Source organism: Strongyloides ratti (assembly GCF_001040885.1).
Source record: "Strongyloides ratti genome assembly S_ratti_ED321, chromosome : 1".
Lineage (NCBI taxonomy): Eukaryota > Metazoa > Nematoda > Chromadorea > Rhabditida > Strongyloididae > Strongyloides > Strongyloides ratti.
Window position 1 is genome coordinate 448,516 of NC_037307.1, and position 19,981 is coordinate 468,496.

Below are 19,981 nucleotides of genomic sequence, written 5' to 3' on the forward strand. Positions count from 1 at the left end.
GATGTTTTTTATGATAAGTTAATAACAATAATTTTTAAAAAACAGATGATATTACTGTATAAATCATATAATTAATTTTAATAATAAATATTGTATTTAGTTCTATTTATTAGTAGATAGTAATATAACATAAATTTAAATTAAATTGTTGTTAAAATAGCGCTTTACTAAATTAATTATCTTATCTTTCTCCTAAATAATTTCCATTTTTTTTATAATTATATAATTTAAAAAATTTTCATCGATGAAAATTAAATATATCTTAGTTTTAAAAAAAATAATACTAAAAAAAGTTATAAATGTAAAGAAAATTTTTTCATTTAGAATTGAAAACAAAATATTCCAATAATTTTTTTTCTTTATCAAAATTACAAGTTTGTTGATATCTTATCATTATAACAAAAAATTTCTAGATAAAAGTAAGAAAAAATAAAATGATATCATAATTCCCAATTTTTTTTCCATTAAATTAACATTTATTTTTTATATTAAAAAATCTTTTTTTATTTTAAAAAGTAAATAAATACATTTTAGTTAATTTGATAGAAATACTAGTAAAAACAAAAATAAATATCAAAGAATGTTATGGTAAAAAAATATAATGTTAAAATAAAATAAAAATTTTTAAAAAGATACATCTGTTAGAATTAAGGAGATTTAAAAATATTTACGTAATTATAAATTAATTAAAAATGTTGTTATTGTTATTAAAAATCAATCTATTTATTTGCTTGCATTTTTTAGAAAATAAATTGAAATAAAAATCAAAGTAAAGCAACATATTATATTTTTTATAAGATAATATTTTAAAAATGCCTTTTATTATTTGTTTTAAAAATAATTTTTGATTTTTTTTTTAAATTCTTTATCATATGAAAATAAATTCTTTATAACCATTGTAATTTAAATTTATCCAACATTTCTTATCAAAAATTTTTCATAAAATATGTTATATAAAAATAAAATTTATGTGTCACATGAATATTGAAAGATCAAAAATATTTTGAGAGATTAAAATTAATAGTTTTAAGCTATTTGATATTTTTTATATATAAAATTAATGAAAAAAAAAACATATATAGATAATCAAAAAAAAAAAAAAAATTAAATATTATACAATGGTGTAGGAAATGATGAAGTGTAGTCTAAAGAAGTGTTAAAATTAAAAAGATTATTTCCTATATTATGATTTATTGTAAAATAATTTTCCTCTTTTCCTTCATTATATAATGATCCTCCTGATGATAAACATTTATTATCTTTTGTTACATAATTTTTTAAGTCATTTATATCAACATTCTTATTTAAATGTTTCTTTGCATGTGATTGTAAATGATCTGATCTAGCAAAACAAGAAGAACATAATTGACATTTAAATGGTTTTGCTCCAGTATGCATACGATAATGACGTGTTAATTCATCACTTCTAGCAAATGTCCATGTACATTGTGGCCATTCACATATATATGGTTTTTCTCCTAAAATATTTTTTTTTTATCATTAAAATTATTAAGTGTATATATGTATATATATTATTATAAAAAATTTATTAAAAAAAAATATTTTTATATTAAATAGTAAAACTATTATAAATCTAAATTAAAAGATATACAGTAACAAAAATAAACAACAACTTTTAACCAATTAAACAAGGTAATTGGCAATAGATTAAAGATAATTTATCCCTGATATCACATTACAAATACCATCATATATTTATATATAACTTTTATCTTCCTTTTGATGTATCTTTACCTTAAAAAGAATCATAAAAAGATTTTATTTTCTTTATCTTTTTACCTACAAACCACTTAATAACAGTTCTATATAGTAAGCTAATAAAAAGTGTTTATTAAGAGGTTAATATAAGGTCAAAATAACTATCTATAAACCGCCAAATATAACTTGTAAATATAAATGATAATAAAAAGTTTACCTTTTATTAAAATATTATTTACCGCTATCTTTAAGATTGTAAATATTTTAATATTATTTCTTATTTATTATATTGATATATATATATATATATATTAAATTAATATGATATTATAAAATTAATAATTTTTTTTTTAAAATTAAATTAATAACTTACCTGTATGAATTCTTTGATGAGCTTTTAAATGAGATGATTTGGTATAACTTTTATTGCAACCTAAAAACAAAAAAAAAATATATTATTATTTTTTTAAGTAATAATTTATCATTTAATATGTTAGTATATTTATATATTTTATAAATAAAATAAATTCTTAAGAATGTGTAATCTTTAAAATAAATAAAGAAACATTATAACAATATATAAATTATAATAATTTAGTTATCGTGTAATGAATATATTTAGATATTTAATTGTATAATTAAGTATTTGGTCAAGGATGCCATATATATATATCTTATTTATTTTTTATGTACATAAATACTTGAGAAAAAGAAGAAAAACTTGTAATTGATATTGTACTATTTAAAGAATTAATAAAGTAAAAAAAAAATAAGATTAAAAAATTTTTTGTTTGTTTGTTTACTAGATATAATTGTTAGAATTAATATCTTATGTAATATATTATTAATATAAACAATAAATAATTTTTTTTTATCATTTTCTTACCTTTAACATTACATAAAAAAGTACGTTTTTTTGATAATTCTTCATTTCTATTTGTTGAAGAATTTTTTCCATTTCTTCTACATTTAGGATTTTGTGCTGATGGTGGAAAATAAACTTTTGTATAAATATGTGGTGGTAATTTGTATGATGTATTTATTTTATTATTTTCTTCATCACTATTAATACATCCAGTTGTTATTGTTTTTCCTGGAACTTCAATATCATATGAAATATAATGATGATTCTTTGGAATATTTTGAATATATCCAGTTGATTGATCAAAATTTCTATTAATAGTATTAAGCGTTGATGTTGAATTTGGAAGAAATGATATACAATTATTAATAACATCAATATTTGTCACATCTGGAGAATCAGATGGTGTTGAGATAATTGAAGAACATGATGTTGAAGTTGATGTGTTATGATATTGTTGTTGTGAATTTGATAAATATGTTGATGGTGATAAAATTCCTGTATAAAGATTATCTTTCCTATAATAATTATTTTCATTAAATTGTCCATTTCCTATGTTATTCCATGTATATTCTTGTAAATTTGTTACTTCTTGATTACTATTCATAGACATTGAGATCATTGAATTTCCTTGATTATGAAAGCTATAATCTATATTAAAAAAAAAAAAGATTATTATTATATGAGGTATGTTTAAAATATAAAAAAAAAATTCATCATTCTAAAAAATGATTAAAGAGAGAGAGAGAAAGAGAGAGAGAGTTAGAAAAAAAAAAGATAAGAGATAAAACTAATAATAAAGATAGTTTCAAAAGTGTTTTGTACTTTCAAATAAAAATCAAACAAAAGTTAAAGATTATGTGTTTTGTATATATTATATATATTTTATACAAAAGTAAAAATTTTCTTTGTTATTTTTATAAGGAGTAAAAATTTTTATATTTGCTATGACAATATATATAAATGAATAACATACATATAAATAATGTTTAAATGTTAAAATTAAATAATATATAGGTATCTTCTCTTTTTTGTTAACGATGATACAGAAAGTTTTAAAGATATATACATAATTTTTATGATAATAAAATTTAAATTCCAACTATTTAAGAATGTTTAAATAAAGTCTTTTGTTTGTGAGTGATTTTTATATCTAACAAAATAGGTATAAATTTTTATGAATATTGAGGTAAAATATGTTATAATACAAGAGAAACTATTTACTTTTTCTTATTATCTTTTTTTTTTTTTTATTTTATAATATTAATATATTATTTGGTATTATAGATATATAATAAATAACAAAAAGATTTTTAAGAAAATAAATTTTAAAACTTACTTTGTGAGTAATTTCCTCCTACTTCTACAGTAGAATATTCATGAGACGAGGTAAAATTTTTAAGATATGTTGTTGGCATCAATGAAGTATCATAGTTTTGTATAAATGATTCATTCATTTTTTTTAAAATTATATTGTTAAAAAATAATAAAATACAATAAAAAATATTGATAAGTAGACCAAATAAGAAATAAGTAAATGAATTTTAAAGTTTTCCTAAAATAGATTATAAAAATTTGTCAGAAATAATAATTTTGATTATAAGTGTTATAAAAACAATAATAATATATTTTATTGTAAAATATTTTAAATTAATATTATTAACCTTTATAAATACATAATTTTAAATAATACATCATTTAACAAAAAAAAAAAACATAACTTAAAAATATGTAAGAGACAGAAAAAAGTTGTTGAAATATTTTATCAGAATTTTTAATAGTCATTTTGTTATTTTGTTAAATTTTTAAAGAAACTATTTATTTTATTATCAAAAATTTTTTTTTAATGATTGTGAGATATTTAGAAATCATCAACTTAAATCAGTAATAAATTAGTCATTAATTTAAAAACAATTTTACATATGATAACAATATTAATAATTCAGATTTCTTTATTATTTGTTTAAATGATAAGAAAATATACATATAAATATTAAAAGTACGTTAAGTATATTTTAAACTTTATCTCAACTTTATACATGGTAAATGTTTTTAATTTACTAATAATAAATATAAATTTTGAACCAATCACATATTTACATATTTCTTTGAATAGTTCAAGAAATTTATCATTATAATTTTTAATATTTTATTATTTATAGTTAATAATGTTATCAAAAGTTGTAGGTGTTAAAGAATTAAAAGAATGATGGAAGAATCTTCATTAACATGTATACAAATATTTATTAGGAAGTAAATTATAGATAAGTTAAAATTTTATTAGCATTGTTTATTGTCTAAAATATAAATGACATTCCTAAATAGTTTTAATTTTAGGATGAAAGAACTTTTATATTTATATATACATATATTTGTATATCTATATATATATATATATATTAATATACAAGTAGGAATGTTTTAAGATTTTCTTTTTTAAAGAATCAAACCTTTTTTGGGTGGAGTTGATTTGATAAATAAGAATTACAATGATATATAAATCAAACCATTTTTTATTATTAATATATAAGAATTAAATTTCTTTATAATTAAATATAAGAAATAGTAAAATGTTAAATTAAATAATATCTTTATAGAATCATACCGTATTAGGTGGAGCTCTGAAAATATTAGATGTTGTTCTTTGAAATATCTTATTATTAAGTATATATATATATATATATCTTTATATTACTGTACATCTTATTGATAATAAAAAAGATTAGGTAAAAAAAAATATTTTATAATTTATTTATTAACTATATAAAATACTTATTATTAATATTATTTAAAAAAAATGTATATCTTAAAGTAAAGATATATATATATATATATATATATATATATATATATATATAGCCACCCAATAAATAATGTTTATAACATGGAATATAACAATTAATCAAATTTTACTATTTATATTTTTTTTATAAAATTTTAATCACACATCATAATACTTAATTTTTTTAATTAACTAATATATAAATATAATAATAAAATAAAAGAGAATAAATATTGTTAAAAAGAATGAAAAAAAGTTTAAGAGAAGAATTTTAAAAATTTTTAATAAAATAAAATGAAGATTATGTTTGAGAAATTTATACTAATACATATTTTGTGTTATTATTTTATGATATATTAAATAAATAAATAAAAGTAAAATTATTAAGTTTTTAGGAGACAATTTGCGTTTTTAATATATTGTTTTATATTATAAATTATAAATATATTTTTATTAAGAAAAATATAATAAACATTTTTATATAATAGGTGGTCTGCTATATATACTAAATTTTGTGTATTTTGTCTCTTTATATACATATTTATTTTTAAGTTATTTATTTGAATTTTTAAGTAGATAGTTTATAAATTAATGTACATTTGTGAATATTAACAAATTTTTTTTTTAATTTTAATTTTTTATACTTTTTATAATTTATTTTTAATACTCATGAAAAAAAAAAAAATTTTTTTTTTACTTTTATTTATATTATACTTTAAAATTAATCATTTTTTAATCACTTATTTTATTTTCTCTAAAATTAAAAAAATAATTCTATATGAAATAAAAGAAGTTGAAGTATAATTTAAATGAAATAACAATAAATAGTTACTATACTTAATTATAAAATTAATTTTTTGAATAATTAGTAAATATTTATTAACTTTGGTTTTATACAATAATAGCACAAAATTATGAAATTCGAGCAGTTGATGTGTTTCTGGAAGTCATAATTTCTCGAATATCTTGAATAAATCTTTGAAGTAAACATACAATAGCAAGAATATTCTAAAAAATATTAGTTTATTAATTAATTAATCATAAAATTTACCGTAATTATAAACATATAGAATACACGACTCCAACCAAAATTATCTTGAACAAAAGGAATCAAAATTTGTCCAAAAGCACTACCAGCAGAACCTGTACCGTCAATCAAACCACTAACTGTACTCATAGCTTCTTTATTACCTCTTAAAGCTTTTTGGGTACCTAAATCAACAGATATTGTTCCAACAATTAAATTATATGGTCCAGCAATAGATGCACCAAGGAAAAACATGACAATCATATTTAAAAATTGACTTGCTCCTAAATTAGAATAAATAAGAAGACAAAGTATACTTATCATAAGCATTCCCATTATAACTGGTGTTCTATAACCAATTTTATCAGAAATTATACCACCTAAAACTGATCCAAAAATTCCTCCAATATCATACCAAATAGACAATCTATTTGCAGCAGCTTCTGACCAATGATAATTTCCTGATAGATAAAATGGTAACCAAAAAAAGAAAGCATAATTAACCAATTTTAAACATGCATTACATAAACAATACTGTAAATAAAAAATTATACATATTATATATTATAATTATTTTAAGTAACATGATATTATAAACAAATAAATTAGTATATTACTTTATTACGAAATAACCACTTAATAATAAAAATGAAATATTTAGATGATCATTTACGTAATAGAATTTCTTAAGAAAGTGAGAAATTATTTGTGTATTATAAAGATTAATAGGTATAATAAACCATTTTAATATGTTTAAAAAAAAAAACTTACAGGAACAACTCCAGGTAAAAGAATAGCTTTAGATAATGAAATATGTTCTTTAATTTCTGATTCCGGTGCATAAGAATTTATTTGTGAATTTCTACTACTGTTACTACTAGACCGTACACGAACAGTCACATTAGAATTAACCATTGAAACAGTTTGTGTAGAGTCAAGTTGATTGTCATTTTCAGTAGTAAACTCACTACTATCAACCTCTCCAACATCACTTAAATTTTGATAATCTTTTGGAGATGGATGAATACTATATTTAACTAAAATAGCTCCAAAAAACAACAATAAAACATTTACTATAAAAGTTTTCATATAACCATATTTGATAATTATTGATACAACAAGAGAACCAAAAATATTTCCAACACTTTGATTAGCCGACCATAATCCCAAAATAAAGCCAGTACCACTATTTTTACTATTACTATTACCCTTACCAAACCAATTACCCATTATTGCAACATTATTTGGCCAACCACAAGCTTGTGCCACACCAAAGAAAGCCCACATAACAAGATACCATGGTATATTATAAAAATTAAAATAATAAGGTACAAGTGAAAAAAGACCAAGAGAAATTCCTGAAGTAACCATACCAAATGTTACAACATTTTTTGGATTTAATCTATCACCAATATATCCCCAAAAAAATAATGCTCCTGCATAAAATGCCATAAATAAGGCATCAAGAAAACCAAGAAATTTCTTAGCTTCAGTTACTTTTTCAAAAAGAGGTGTTGTAGTATTTTGTCCATAATATGTTGTACCATTTATCCAATCATTTGCAATTGAAACTTTAACACCAGACAAATTTTTTCTCGATGCATGATATAAAGCAAAAGAAATAAAAGTGATAACAAAAACAGTTATCTTTTGCCAAAATAATGGAGGATAATGCCTATGAAATATGTATGTTCTTAAGGAAAATATATTCATATTTATTTTTAGAAGTAAATTACTATTTTATCCTTAGGATCATTAAAGGAAAAAAATATAATCCAATCGTTATATGTACAAAATAATATTAATAATCTAAAAATTTGATTGTTATTAATGAAAAGAAAAAAAAGTAATATTTTGTTATAATTAAAAAAAAAAAAAACTTTTATGATACTATACACTATATGTAGAAATCAATTGACTTTTCACACTGTTAGAGAAAAATTTAATCAACTAATATGCTATAGACAAGAAGCTAATGTTGTCATATTGCGAAGATCTACATACAATTTAGTTAGTAGAATATATGTCTTTATCAAGCAATATTTACTATCATTCTTGATAAGAGAATACAAATAGGGCGATCTGTTTGTAAAATATTTAAAGGTATTTAATAATAACCTTTTTTTTATATAATAAATTAAAAAGAAAATAAATTTTTTTAATAAGTAAATAACAATAATACACAAATAATGTACAAAAAAAAAAATTATCCCACATTTATTTAATATATCTATCCATAAATTTACGATGGAACGCAGAACGAATTGTATCATTAATAAAAGTATTTTCACGTTTACTCTTATCATCTTGACCTTTAGCACAATTTTTAAAAACAACATCATCATCCCAACGTCTTTCAACAGAAAAAGATGTTTTCTTTAATGATTCTAAAGTAAGTAAAGGATTACCCTTGAGTAAATTTTCATTTCTTATCCTTTCCTCCTCCGAAGCTTTCTCCGCTTCCTCACGAGCTTTTGCCTCAGCACGTTCTTTTTTTATTCTAGCTAATTCAGCTAGTAATGCTTCATTATCATCCTCCGAATCACTATTATCACTATCGTTATCTGATTGTGAAGATGCATCTGATTCATTTTCTGATTCATTATCCTTATCAAATTTTGATTTAACTTCATCATTTTTACCATCCTCGTCATCTGAATCAAATTTTGATTTCTTTGATATTGGTTCAGTTAAAGTATCAGAGACATTCTGAATACTATCTATTCTTTTATTTCCTTTTTTACTATTAATTTCTCTTTCTTCGAGTTCTTTAAGTAAATCCTAAAATTATTAAGTAAAAAAATATTATGTAATAAAAAAAAACCTTTTTAGTAAGTTTATCACTGGGTTTTTGCTGATCATGCCTATATTTTAATATTGTATGAGATGGCATATCTTTACTAGAGAATTGTTGTGATAATTTTCCATAGTCTGTCTCTCCACGTCCAGTACCACCACGAGCTGGATCAAATGTTGGTCTATGTGCCGTCGTCATGATAGATGATAAAAATAATACAGAAAAAAAAAACTAAAATTAATTGATAGAATATAAATTTGTTTGTAAAATTATAAAATCCAAACAAAATGTCACGTCAATAAACACTATACCAATAATATATGTATATCATAGAATATAATCCGCAAAGGAACCCCCGGAGAATGTTATAATGAATTCTCTAAATATGAACTATCGGAGTCAGTTAATGATGAAGCAGAAGGCAATCATAATAGAATTTATTGAATTACTATGTTATTTATATAAATGTTGTAAATCCTGACTACATAAGTAAAGCTACTTTTAAGAATATATGGTTTAAATTTGTTTCAATAGATTTTTCAATTTTTTTTTTTTTTCCGGATATTATCACAAGTATTTTTTTTTATGAATCTGTTCTTTCATTGTTAAAGATGAGATTATATTACATCTGCATTTTTTAACTGAAACTTTAATTTTTTTTGATCAATTTTCCTTCATTTATAATTTATTAATTTTTAATTATAATATTAATATTATAAAAAAAATGATTTTTTGAGGAAAAATCTAATTTTTGAATTTTTGTTTCTGACAAAAAAATTTCAAAAAAGTAACTGATAAGAAAAACAAAGTTTAATACTACTTATAGAATAAAAATATAAATTTTTTTTAAGATAGGGTAATAAATAATTAGACATAAATTTTTAATTTATTACTGTCAGCCAACTGCAGCTTGGTTAAACGATCAAAAAAAAAACACTTAGTTATGTAACTTATAGTAAAGGACTAATTAAATTGTTTATTATAAAATAAAAAATTGTATCTTTATTTTATTAAGTTTTTATTTTTATTATAACTTTTTTTTTCGTATTTATTTACTAATAAACCGTTTGAATATCAATAAATAAAAATAAATTATTTAAGACGTCTTTAGTTTTCACATTTTTGACAAAAACAATAATTAATAACATAATATTTTTTTAAAATCTTCCTCTGTTATAATAATAGGAGAAAAACGAATAAAATATATCTATGTTGGATTAGAAATTTTTTATTGAATGCCAGTATGTTTACTTTGAAAGATGTATGTATTTTCAAATAATTATTAATAGTTAAATAAAAAAGACAAGTGAAAATTAATTTGTATATGGGTAAATATTTATTGAGGAATATTTTTTCTTTACACTATTGCAAACGTGTGAATTTGTTTTATAGTAATATATGAAAATATACTATAAATATGAAAAAAAAAATTAAAGTTTTAACATAGAAACATTTTAATATAATTTATTAAAAAAAGAAAACTTATTATATTCTTTTTTTATTTGGTTTTTTTTTTTACTATAGTGTTATATTTTTTTAATTAATTAGTTGATAGAAAAATTTATATATAAGTAAAATATTTTTTTTGCTATATCTTTTATATTCACTAACTATTTAACTACAAATTTCTAATTATAATTTTTAAGATATATTTGTTGTGGAGTGATTATATAGGTTTTAAACTCATGACTTAAATTTTATTTGTAAAAATATTTATTACTATTTAGTTTAATATATATTATTATTTTATTCTCATCTATATATCAAATCATATTATTTATTTGAAATATTTTTTTAAAAAATATACATACAAATTAAATTTATAATCACAATGAAAATTTCTTTATTTCTCAATAATTATAGAAAAAGTTAATAATAATTTTGTATTTGTAAATTATTAAAAATAAATATGTAATATCATGTATCTTCTTTACTTCTTATACATGATAACATAATTTAAATATTTTTATTAAATTTTATTACTTTTATATATATAAGGATCGTACATTTTAAAAAGATTCATCAATTTTGTAATAACAATAATTATATCATTTAACTTTATTAAATGATTAGGATATTATTTATTTATTTATAAATATATATATATATCTATCTATGTGTATATATATTTGCGCAGGCGATTTATATTATTTAAACTCTTAATAGTTGTAAAAATATTTTATCAAAATTTTTGACATTCTTTTATCTATACAATATTTGTATCATTTTTATTTGAAAATATTAGGTATTCTTTTTCTCCTGTACTAGATGTTTAATATTGTTTTTTTTTAATATATATATATATTATGTGTATTCATAATATATTTTGCCACATTTATTATTATTAAATATCTTATAAATTTTATATATTTTATTATATATTTTTAACATAGTTATTTTTTTTTTTATAATTTAATTAAAGTTTAAAAATATGTATTATTTTCTTTTTAGTAAAAGATAGATAGTTTCCTTAAAAGTACATAAATAATATGCCTATGTATATTTTATAAACAAAGATTAATACTAAAAAAAAAAATATATTTAAATAGATAAGTATATTTTACATTTCATACTTTAGATTATTCTTAAAACTAATTAAAGTATATGTCATCTGTGTTATATTTACTTATCAACTCATTACAATCATTATATCCTAAAAGAGTTCAAATGTGTGGGGGTTAAAAAGTTGTAAAGAGTGAAGAAAACTTGGTATTTATATATATGACTTCTTAAAATTGATTTTCCAATGTTCATTTCTATCATTACTTCTCTTTTACTATAATTCTACATACACATCCAAGACATAAACCCCTATGTCAGAGTGTTGAATATGATCTTTTAAAGTTATACGTACGTATATACACACACATTTATTTTATATACATATCTTTCAACAGAATATAGAAGTTTACATAGAAAATAGTCGTTGTAAGAATATGCATATTTTTATTCTCCTACTCATTGGATAGAGTCTGTATCTATATGTGTATTCTATTTTAATATAACGTATTATTTATATATATATATATATATAATATGACGACGGTCGCATTTTTATTTTACTAATTTAACGCTTTAAAATCATTCATATTATATTTGTACATAATTACTGTTTTTTTTTTTATTTAATTTTTTAAGAATAAGAATATTTAAAAAGGAAACAAAAATTTTTAGGAAAATTATAATTGTTTTCTTCTTTAATATTAACTTATGTTGATTAATAATTTTTTCTTTTTGAACTTTTAAATAATAATCTTTACTAGTAAAATGATATGTAATTTCATCAGTTTTTTTTTTAAAATTACCTCTTTTCTTTCCAAAATATTAATGATTAATTTTGTTTTTTAGTATTTATTTTAAAAAAAAATAAATGTACTAGTTTTATAGTAAAAGGAAATGATATACTATTTTATTTACACTTTAAAAGTTTTGACATATATAGTAGTTAATAGGAGTAGTATAATCTTTAATTTTTTTTTATCATAAAATGTAATTTAAAGTTGTTTGTATATATATATTTTTTTTTTGATTAAATTATAGTTGTAAAGAGGGATAAGGGATAACATATATAAAAAATAGATTTACTATTTATCTATTTAATTAAGTTTTATACATTTTAATAAACATAGAACAAACCATATATTTATAGAAAGAAGCAGTAAAATTTTTTTTTTTATTATAATTCGCTATTTAAGTACTTTATTCTTTTTTTAATATTTAACAAAGGTTTTTTTTTTTGTTATTATAAAAACTTTTTTTTTCTTTATAAATAGTTGTAATTAAAATATTTGTGACAGGAGGAAAGGTAAAGAAAAAAAAAATGAGTATACTTATTATGTATTATTATATTTAGTTTTTCTTTTTTTTTAAATAATTCAAATAGTAAGATTATATAATTAAAAAAATTAATAATTTTTTTTATATACAATAGTTTATTTTCCTTTTTTATTTCCTTTTCATGTTTTTATTTATTATTGTTTATAAAAGAATGAAATTATTGGTAGTAAAATACTAATTTTGACGTGTTTTAATAAGATTTAAGACGGATAATTTTATACACATTATATCATCTTAAAATATAAAATCTTTAATTTTTTTTTATTCTAAAAGTATGGCACATCATTTTAAAAGAGAAAATATATTTTATTAGAAGGCAATATGTATACTTATTCATTCATTCCTTTCTTTTGTCAAAGGGAATATTTTATGTTGTTATACTATAAAAATTTATATATATATATGTTTTTCAATATTATAAAAATAGCCTTTGTAAAGGAATTTTTAGATGACAAAACATTTAAAAGTATATTTCTTTTATCTTATCGATTATTTTTTATTAAGTTTTTTTTTTTTATTTTTTATTATTATTTTGTTTATATATGATAAAAGTATCAAAGGTTCATAAAAAAAAATTGTTTTATATAAGTAGTTATCAAAAAAGTTTTTATTTTTCTTGTTATATGGATAATAATTTCTATTTTAAATATATTTTATTTTAATAAAAAGTGACTTTTAAAAAGTCATATGAATTTTTATAGTTTATAGAAAAATATATTTTTATTTCAAATATTTTATATATATTGTATTTTTAGGATGAATTTTGTAATTAAATTCAATTTTGTTGGTATATTGGATAAATTAATTGTATTTTTATTCAAATAATACAATTGTTTTATTTTTGTCATTAAGTTTTATAATCAAAAAAGGAAAAATTGAAAGCTTTTTTTTTTCTATGATAATTTTAAGGGACCTATAAAATTTAGAAAGAAAAAAAAAGTAACATTTATTTTAATATAAGAAAACAAAGTAGTTTTATTTATTTATTTATTTTTTCCTCAGAAATCTCTCTTTCTATACTTTTATGATAAAAAAATATTAGAAATATTTGCATCTTTTCTTATCAATAAAATGTTTGTGATTATTTCTTTCTTGTCATCCTATTTTTAATCTTTTGACATTTGTATGTTTTAATACATGTAGACATATTATATTAGTTAAGAAAGAATAATATTTCTGTTAACATACCTTCCATTTATGATATCAAGAATATGTATATATAATATATATTTTTTTAAAAACGTTTTTAGGTTGCCACTTTCAAAAAAGAGAGCATATCAGATTTAATGTACTTCTCTCTCCTCCAATAAATATATATTAGGCTATTAATTTCAACTGAAAATTTTTATACATTCAAATATATAATGGTAATCTTGTGACATTTCACATTCTCTCCTTCAATTGGTGAATATATGTATGAATATAAAAAAAATATTATTTTTTACCACTATTTTTGTTTTTGATGTTTTATTAAATTTTAGTATTAAATTTTTCTTTTTATTATTCATTTTATATATGGAGAGGAAAAGTTTGTATATTTAAGTTAGTTATAATGTTCTCTTTTTTTTTTATTATTAAATTTATTTTCTCATTATATAAATATTATACTTTAAGGCTATCTTTTCTAATAATCTTTAAATGATATAAATATTAATTTTTTTTTTATTAAGTATATTAGTTGTTATTGAATTAATAAAAAAAATTTTTTTATAATTAATTAAAATATTTGTTATTTCTTATTAGTTCAAGTGTATAAAGTATTAATGTAATATGTACATTTTTTGCCGGTCTTTAGTTTTTATTATAGTTGATGTTTATTAAAATATATCCATATCACCCGTATATATTAAAAAAGTATTTTAAATATTTACATATAATACATATCTTCAAGACGTCAACAAAAAAAAAATATCTTTTTTTTTTAAATATATATTTTAAACAACAATATAAGAGAATTGAAACTTTTTTCATTTTAGATTTGAAAAAAAAATTAAGCGATCTTTGTCATTAATAATTTATCGTTTCTTTTATCACTAATTTTTTGTAAATACATTTATTTACATCAGTTTTTTGGTACTTTTTTTTTTATTAATTTTAACTTTTCAATGGTAGTTGCGGCAGCCAAAAACCTCTTGATGGATAGAGTGTATATGGGGACGCAGTGAAAAGTATTAGTAGTTTTGTGTCTAGAAATATACTTTGAAGACAGTAGATAAATAATATGCAATTTATTGAACGAGAGGGGAAAGCATTATTATAAAACGCTAACGCGATATAAAATATGATAAAATATATATTATAGAAATGTTGTAAAGGGTTGAAAATATTATTTTATATATTATCATCTCATCAACATTCTTTTGATTATACATATAATATACCCACACATACACGCCAATTAACGTCAAAATAATTCTTTTTATTATTTTTTTTATATTTATATAGTATTCATTTTTATACTTAATTAAATCATTCATTTTAGTTGTGATTTGTAAAAAAAAATACAAAAATTTTTTGAATATATCTATAATCATTGCAATAATTCATTTAAATTTTTTTTTTTTGGTTTTATTAAATTAATTTATGAAGAATATAGAAATTTATTATTAGTTAAATCATTAATTTTGCCGTGATATAACTAATTAATTTATAAAAAAATATTTGGTTTTGTTTTCTAAGAACTGACATTTTTTCTATACTTAAATAAAAATATTGTTTTCAAAATTAAAGAAGATAATGTCTGAGAAGGGATCTCACCATTTAGGGTCAAATCCTGCAGCTCATCATATCCCTCCTCCAAAGACACAAGGTATTGCAACTGGTGGACAAAATTTATCTGCTACAGCTAACCAATTTGTTGATAAAATTGATCCTTTTCAAAAGAGAGGTACAAGTAGGAGAAGAAAATGTTATATGAATAGTTCGAGATATCATCAAGATAATGAACCTGAATTGACTCCTCTTCCAATGATTAGAGGTAATTATTATTATTCTATTTACTATTTTATTATTATTATTATTATTTTTGTAAATTAATAATATAATTATTTTTATATATAGATACACCGTCATCAGAACAAACAACAATGGCTATTGAAAAACTTCGGCAATGTCAAAGAATATTTGATTTTTATGATCCAGTATCTCAATTAAAGTCAAAAGATATCAAACGTGCTGCATTAAATGAATTGATAGATTACATCACATCATCAAAAGGTGTTATTGTTGAACCATTGTATCCTGAAATTATCAGAATGGTTTGTCTTAATATTTTTAGAGTTCTACCCCCATCAGATAATAGTGAATTTGATCCAGAAGAGGATGAACCAACATTAGAGGTAGCCTGGCCACATCTACAATTAGTTTACGAGTTATTCTTAAGATTCCTGGAAAGTCAAGATTTTCAAGCAACAATAGGAAAGAAATATATTGATCAAAATTTTGTTCTTAATTTGCTAGATCTTTTTGATAGTGAAGATCCTAGAGAAAGAGACTTCCTAAAAACTGTTCTTCATAGAATATATGGAAAATTTTTAGGTTTAAGGGCATTTATTAGAAAACAAATAAATAATATGTTTTTAAGTTTTGTCTTTGAGACAGATTCATTTAATGGAGTTGGAGAATTACTAGAAATTCTTGGAAGTATCATTAACGGGTTTGCTTTACCATTGAAAAGTGAGCATAAAGTTTTCCTTGTTCGTGTATTACTACCACTTCATAAACCTCGATGCCTTTCATTGTATCATGCTCAGTTAGCCTATTGTGTAGTACAATTTATTGAAAAAGATGCATCACTTACGCCACAAGTTATTAATGCTTTGTTGAAATTTTGGCCAAGAACATGTTCCTCAAAAGAAGTAATGTTTTTAGGAGAAGTTGAAGAAATATTAGATATTATCGAGCCAGAACAATTTAAAAAAATTATTAAACCGTTATTTAAACAGCTAGCTAAATGTGTTAGTAGCCCACATTTTCAAGTTGCTGAAAGAGCATTATATTTTTGGAATAATGAATATATTATAAGTCTTATTGAAGAAAGTTCTGCTGAAGTTATGCCAATTATGTTTCCAGCATTGTATAGAGTTAGTAAAGAGCATTGGAATCAAACAATAGTTGCATTGATATATAATGTGTTAAAAAGTTTTATGGAAATGAATGGGAAATTATTTGATGAGTTAACTGCTAATTATAAAGCGGAAAGACAAAAGTAAGAATAAAAATTATTTTTATATTTATTTTAATTATTTTTTTAGAGAAAAAAAACGTGAAAAAGAACGTGAAGAATTATGGAAAAAATTACAGGATTTAGAATTGGATCCACCATCATCAGGACAGACACCTAAGTTGTTATCAAAAGAACCACTAACATCATTTATGTCATCACAGAAGGCTAAAGAATGAAGACTAGAGTAAATCTATTATCATGTCTATTGCAAAAAGAAGTAGAATGAGATATTCTTGTGTAAATCCTTAAATAAATATATATAAACGAAAAATTAGCAGAATAAATTTTTTTCGATTTTTCAATTTTATTTTTTTATAAAATTTTGTAAAATAAAGAAGTGGACTGATAACGAAAAGTCCAATGATATTTGAACTAGATATGAAATTTAAAAGAGTTTATAAGTTTTTTAAAAGAGTGTTTGTGAATAAAAAAAATATTTAAGACCAATTTCTTTGTTAAGGTTTTTTAACATTAATTTTAAAATTACAAGAGTGTTCTTTAAGATAAATTTGTAAAAAAAGCGTTTCTATGAAATAATGTTGAATATAATTTAAAACATTATATCCAATTTTTTGTTAAATATTTTAAAAAAAAATTTGGAAGTAAACTATAAATTAAATATTATAAATAAGAGTGAATTTTGCAAATTTTTTTTCTATTGAATACACAGAAAAAATATATCAATTGAAAATATGAATCTGGCAAAAATTCTTAAAAATGAACTAATTTTAGAAAACATTAGTAACATTTTTTAAAATTAAGTTATTGAAATGTAGTTTTAGACGGAAAATAAAAAAAGACTTGGAAGATATTATACAAAAATTTAAAAAATTATTTAAAAATTTAGAAATATTAAATTTTTATTAATAAGTTATAGTGTGATTTTGTAGTTATTGTTTTTGTATAAACTAATTAGTGATTTTTTTTTAAAAATATTACTGAAAAGATGTTAATATTGTTTAATAATTGGAATTCTAATTATTCATATGCAAATAAATAATATTGTTTTAAAATATTTTAATTGTTACTTTTCTCCATATGAACAATATTTAGACTTTTTTTACACTTTTATTTTGTAAAAAATGCTTTTTTCTTACGTCGTTTATCATCTCTCATTTCTTTTAATTTTTTAAATTTATTTTTCATGTCTTTATCAAAATTTTTTCTTTCTTTTTCAGTCATTGTCACAAATTTGTGTATAAATTTTTTTGTTGTTATATCATCTACATCTAAATTCTCCGTATTATCAAGAGCGTTTTTGATATTTTGAAAAAACTTTTTTTTTTGATTGAGGTTTTTATTCAATTGTGAATATTGTTGAAGGCTATAATCTCCTGAAGTAATTTTTGGTATTATTACAAATTCAACATTTTGTGATATATTAAAATCAGACAGTTTTTTTTTATCACCAATTAATTCTTTTCCATTATAAAAAAGATGGCCAGTAAAATTATGTTGATTTTGGAGTTTTAACATTAAACTTTCTAAAGTACTTTCAAGTGGATGAAATATTATAAATTGAATTTTATTTGTAAAACCATTTCGAAAAACACATCGTAACGATATAGTATCATCTAACATTTGTTTTTTTTCATTGATTTTTTTCATAACTTCTGAAACAACGTTATCTGGTGCTGGTATTCCTTTTCCAGGAAATCCTCCAAGTTGCGGCTCAATTGTTGATGACATAATACCATTTTCATTGTTTTCTGGTTGATTAAGTTTTCTATTAAAATGAATATTTTCCTTTTGTAAAATTATTACGGTTACAGGCAATATTTCTGACGCTTTAGTGTTTGAAGATTTTTCTAAATCCTTTTTATGTAAATTATTAAATTCTGAATCATTTCTCTTATTAAAAGGTATTGATACATTACTTAATGATGTTGTTTTTTCCGTCTTATTTGAATCATTGAATATATAATTTGTTTTTGAGCTTAGTAAATAATTTTTTTTTAAACTTTCATTTTGTGATTCTGTATCAGTTAAAAGACTTGGAAGAGAATTATTTTTATGAAAAGAAAAATTGTTTTTAAATTTATCTTTTTTTGAAACATCAATCGGTAAAGTGTTTTTTTTATTAATTATATTTACTCTACTTTTAATTTTTTTATTGTTTTCTTTGTCTTGTTTTTGTAAAAGTGATGTAGAAATATCAGAAGATTCTGTATCAGAATCGCTAGATTTAATAATACTTTCACTTGGAACATTAAATAATTCTTTTTTTCTTTTATTAGTATCATCAAAAGGAGTAGCATATAAAGCATTAAAAATTCTTAAATTTCTTTCTTCATATTTCTCTTGGTTTTTTAAACATTTTAATTCACTTTTTATATTTTTAATTTTTCTTTCCATTGATATAACTCGTAATTTTAATATTAATTCGTCACTTTCTTTTTTAACATCTTTCTTAGATTTTTTGTTTTTAATTACTTTTTTATATGTAATTTTTATTTTTTCTTTGTTTTCTGAAAAATCATTTTTTATAGAAGACATTTTAATTAAAGTAATTTTGTTTTATAATAAATATTTTATAAATTTATATAATTATATTAAACAAATTTATTGGTATTTTTAAATATTATAAAAATAAATTTATTAATAATACATAAATTTTAAACTAGAGATAATATATTTTTTTTTTTAATATTTAAGTATAACTAAATAATATTTTAAAAAATAATTAAGTAAAGTTATTTAATGTTTAAATATATTCTTATAAGAACCAATTG

At 19.8% G+C, this 19,981-nt stretch overlaps 5 protein-coding genes across 5 annotated transcripts; 1 reads left to right on the forward strand and 4 right to left on the reverse strand.

Moving 5' to 3' along the window:
- Positions 1–1,104: 1,104 nt before the first annotated feature.
- SRAE_1000014900 (Krueppel-like factor 5) lies at positions 1,105–3,999 on the reverse strand (the record flags this gene model as incomplete). Its single annotated transcript, XM_024646948.1, has 4 exons — positions 1,105–1,478; positions 2,093–2,152; positions 2,606–3,232; positions 3,921–3,999. The coding sequence occupies 4 exons, from the start codon at positions 3,997–3,999 to the stop codon at positions 1,105–1,107; spliced, it is 1,140 nt and encodes a 379-aa protein (XP_024501075.1).
- Positions 4,000–6,275: 2,276 nt separating this feature from the next.
- SRAE_1000015000 (Sugar phosphate exchanger 3) lies at positions 6,276–8,103 on the reverse strand (the record flags this gene model as incomplete). The annotated part of the gene is made up of 3 exons (XM_024646949.1): positions 6,276–6,371; positions 6,415–6,924; positions 7,162–8,103. The coding sequence occupies 3 exons, from the start codon at positions 8,101–8,103 to the stop codon at positions 6,276–6,278; spliced, it is 1,548 nt and encodes a 515-aa protein (XP_024501076.1).
- Positions 8,104–8,607: 504 nt separating this feature from the next.
- Positions 8,608–9,385, reverse strand: SRAE_1000015100 (Protein CWC15 homolog; the record flags this gene model as incomplete). The annotated part of the gene is made up of 2 exons (XM_024646950.1): positions 8,608–9,171; positions 9,215–9,385. The coding sequence occupies 2 exons, from the start codon at positions 9,383–9,385 to the stop codon at positions 8,608–8,610; spliced, it is 735 nt and encodes a 244-aa protein (XP_024501077.1).
- Positions 9,386–15,760: 6,375 nt separating this feature from the next.
- Positions 15,761–17,425, forward strand: SRAE_1000015200 (Serine/threonine-protein phosphatase 2A 56 kDa regulatory subunit epsilon; the record flags this gene model as incomplete). Its single annotated transcript, XM_024646951.1, has 3 exons — positions 15,761–16,001; positions 16,085–17,231; positions 17,278–17,425. 3 exons carry the CDS (start codon positions 15,761–15,763, stop codon positions 17,423–17,425), a joined length of 1,536 nt encoding a protein of 511 aa, XP_024501078.1.
- An 892-nt stretch (positions 17,426–18,317) lies between these two features.
- Positions 18,318–19,745, reverse strand: SRAE_1000015300 (Hypothetical protein; the record flags this gene model as incomplete). Its single annotated transcript, XM_024646953.1, has 1 exon — positions 18,318–19,745. The coding sequence occupies one exon, from the start codon at positions 19,743–19,745 to the stop codon at positions 18,318–18,320; it is 1,428 nt and encodes a 475-aa protein (XP_024501079.1).
- Positions 19,746–19,981: the final 236 nt, after the last annotated feature.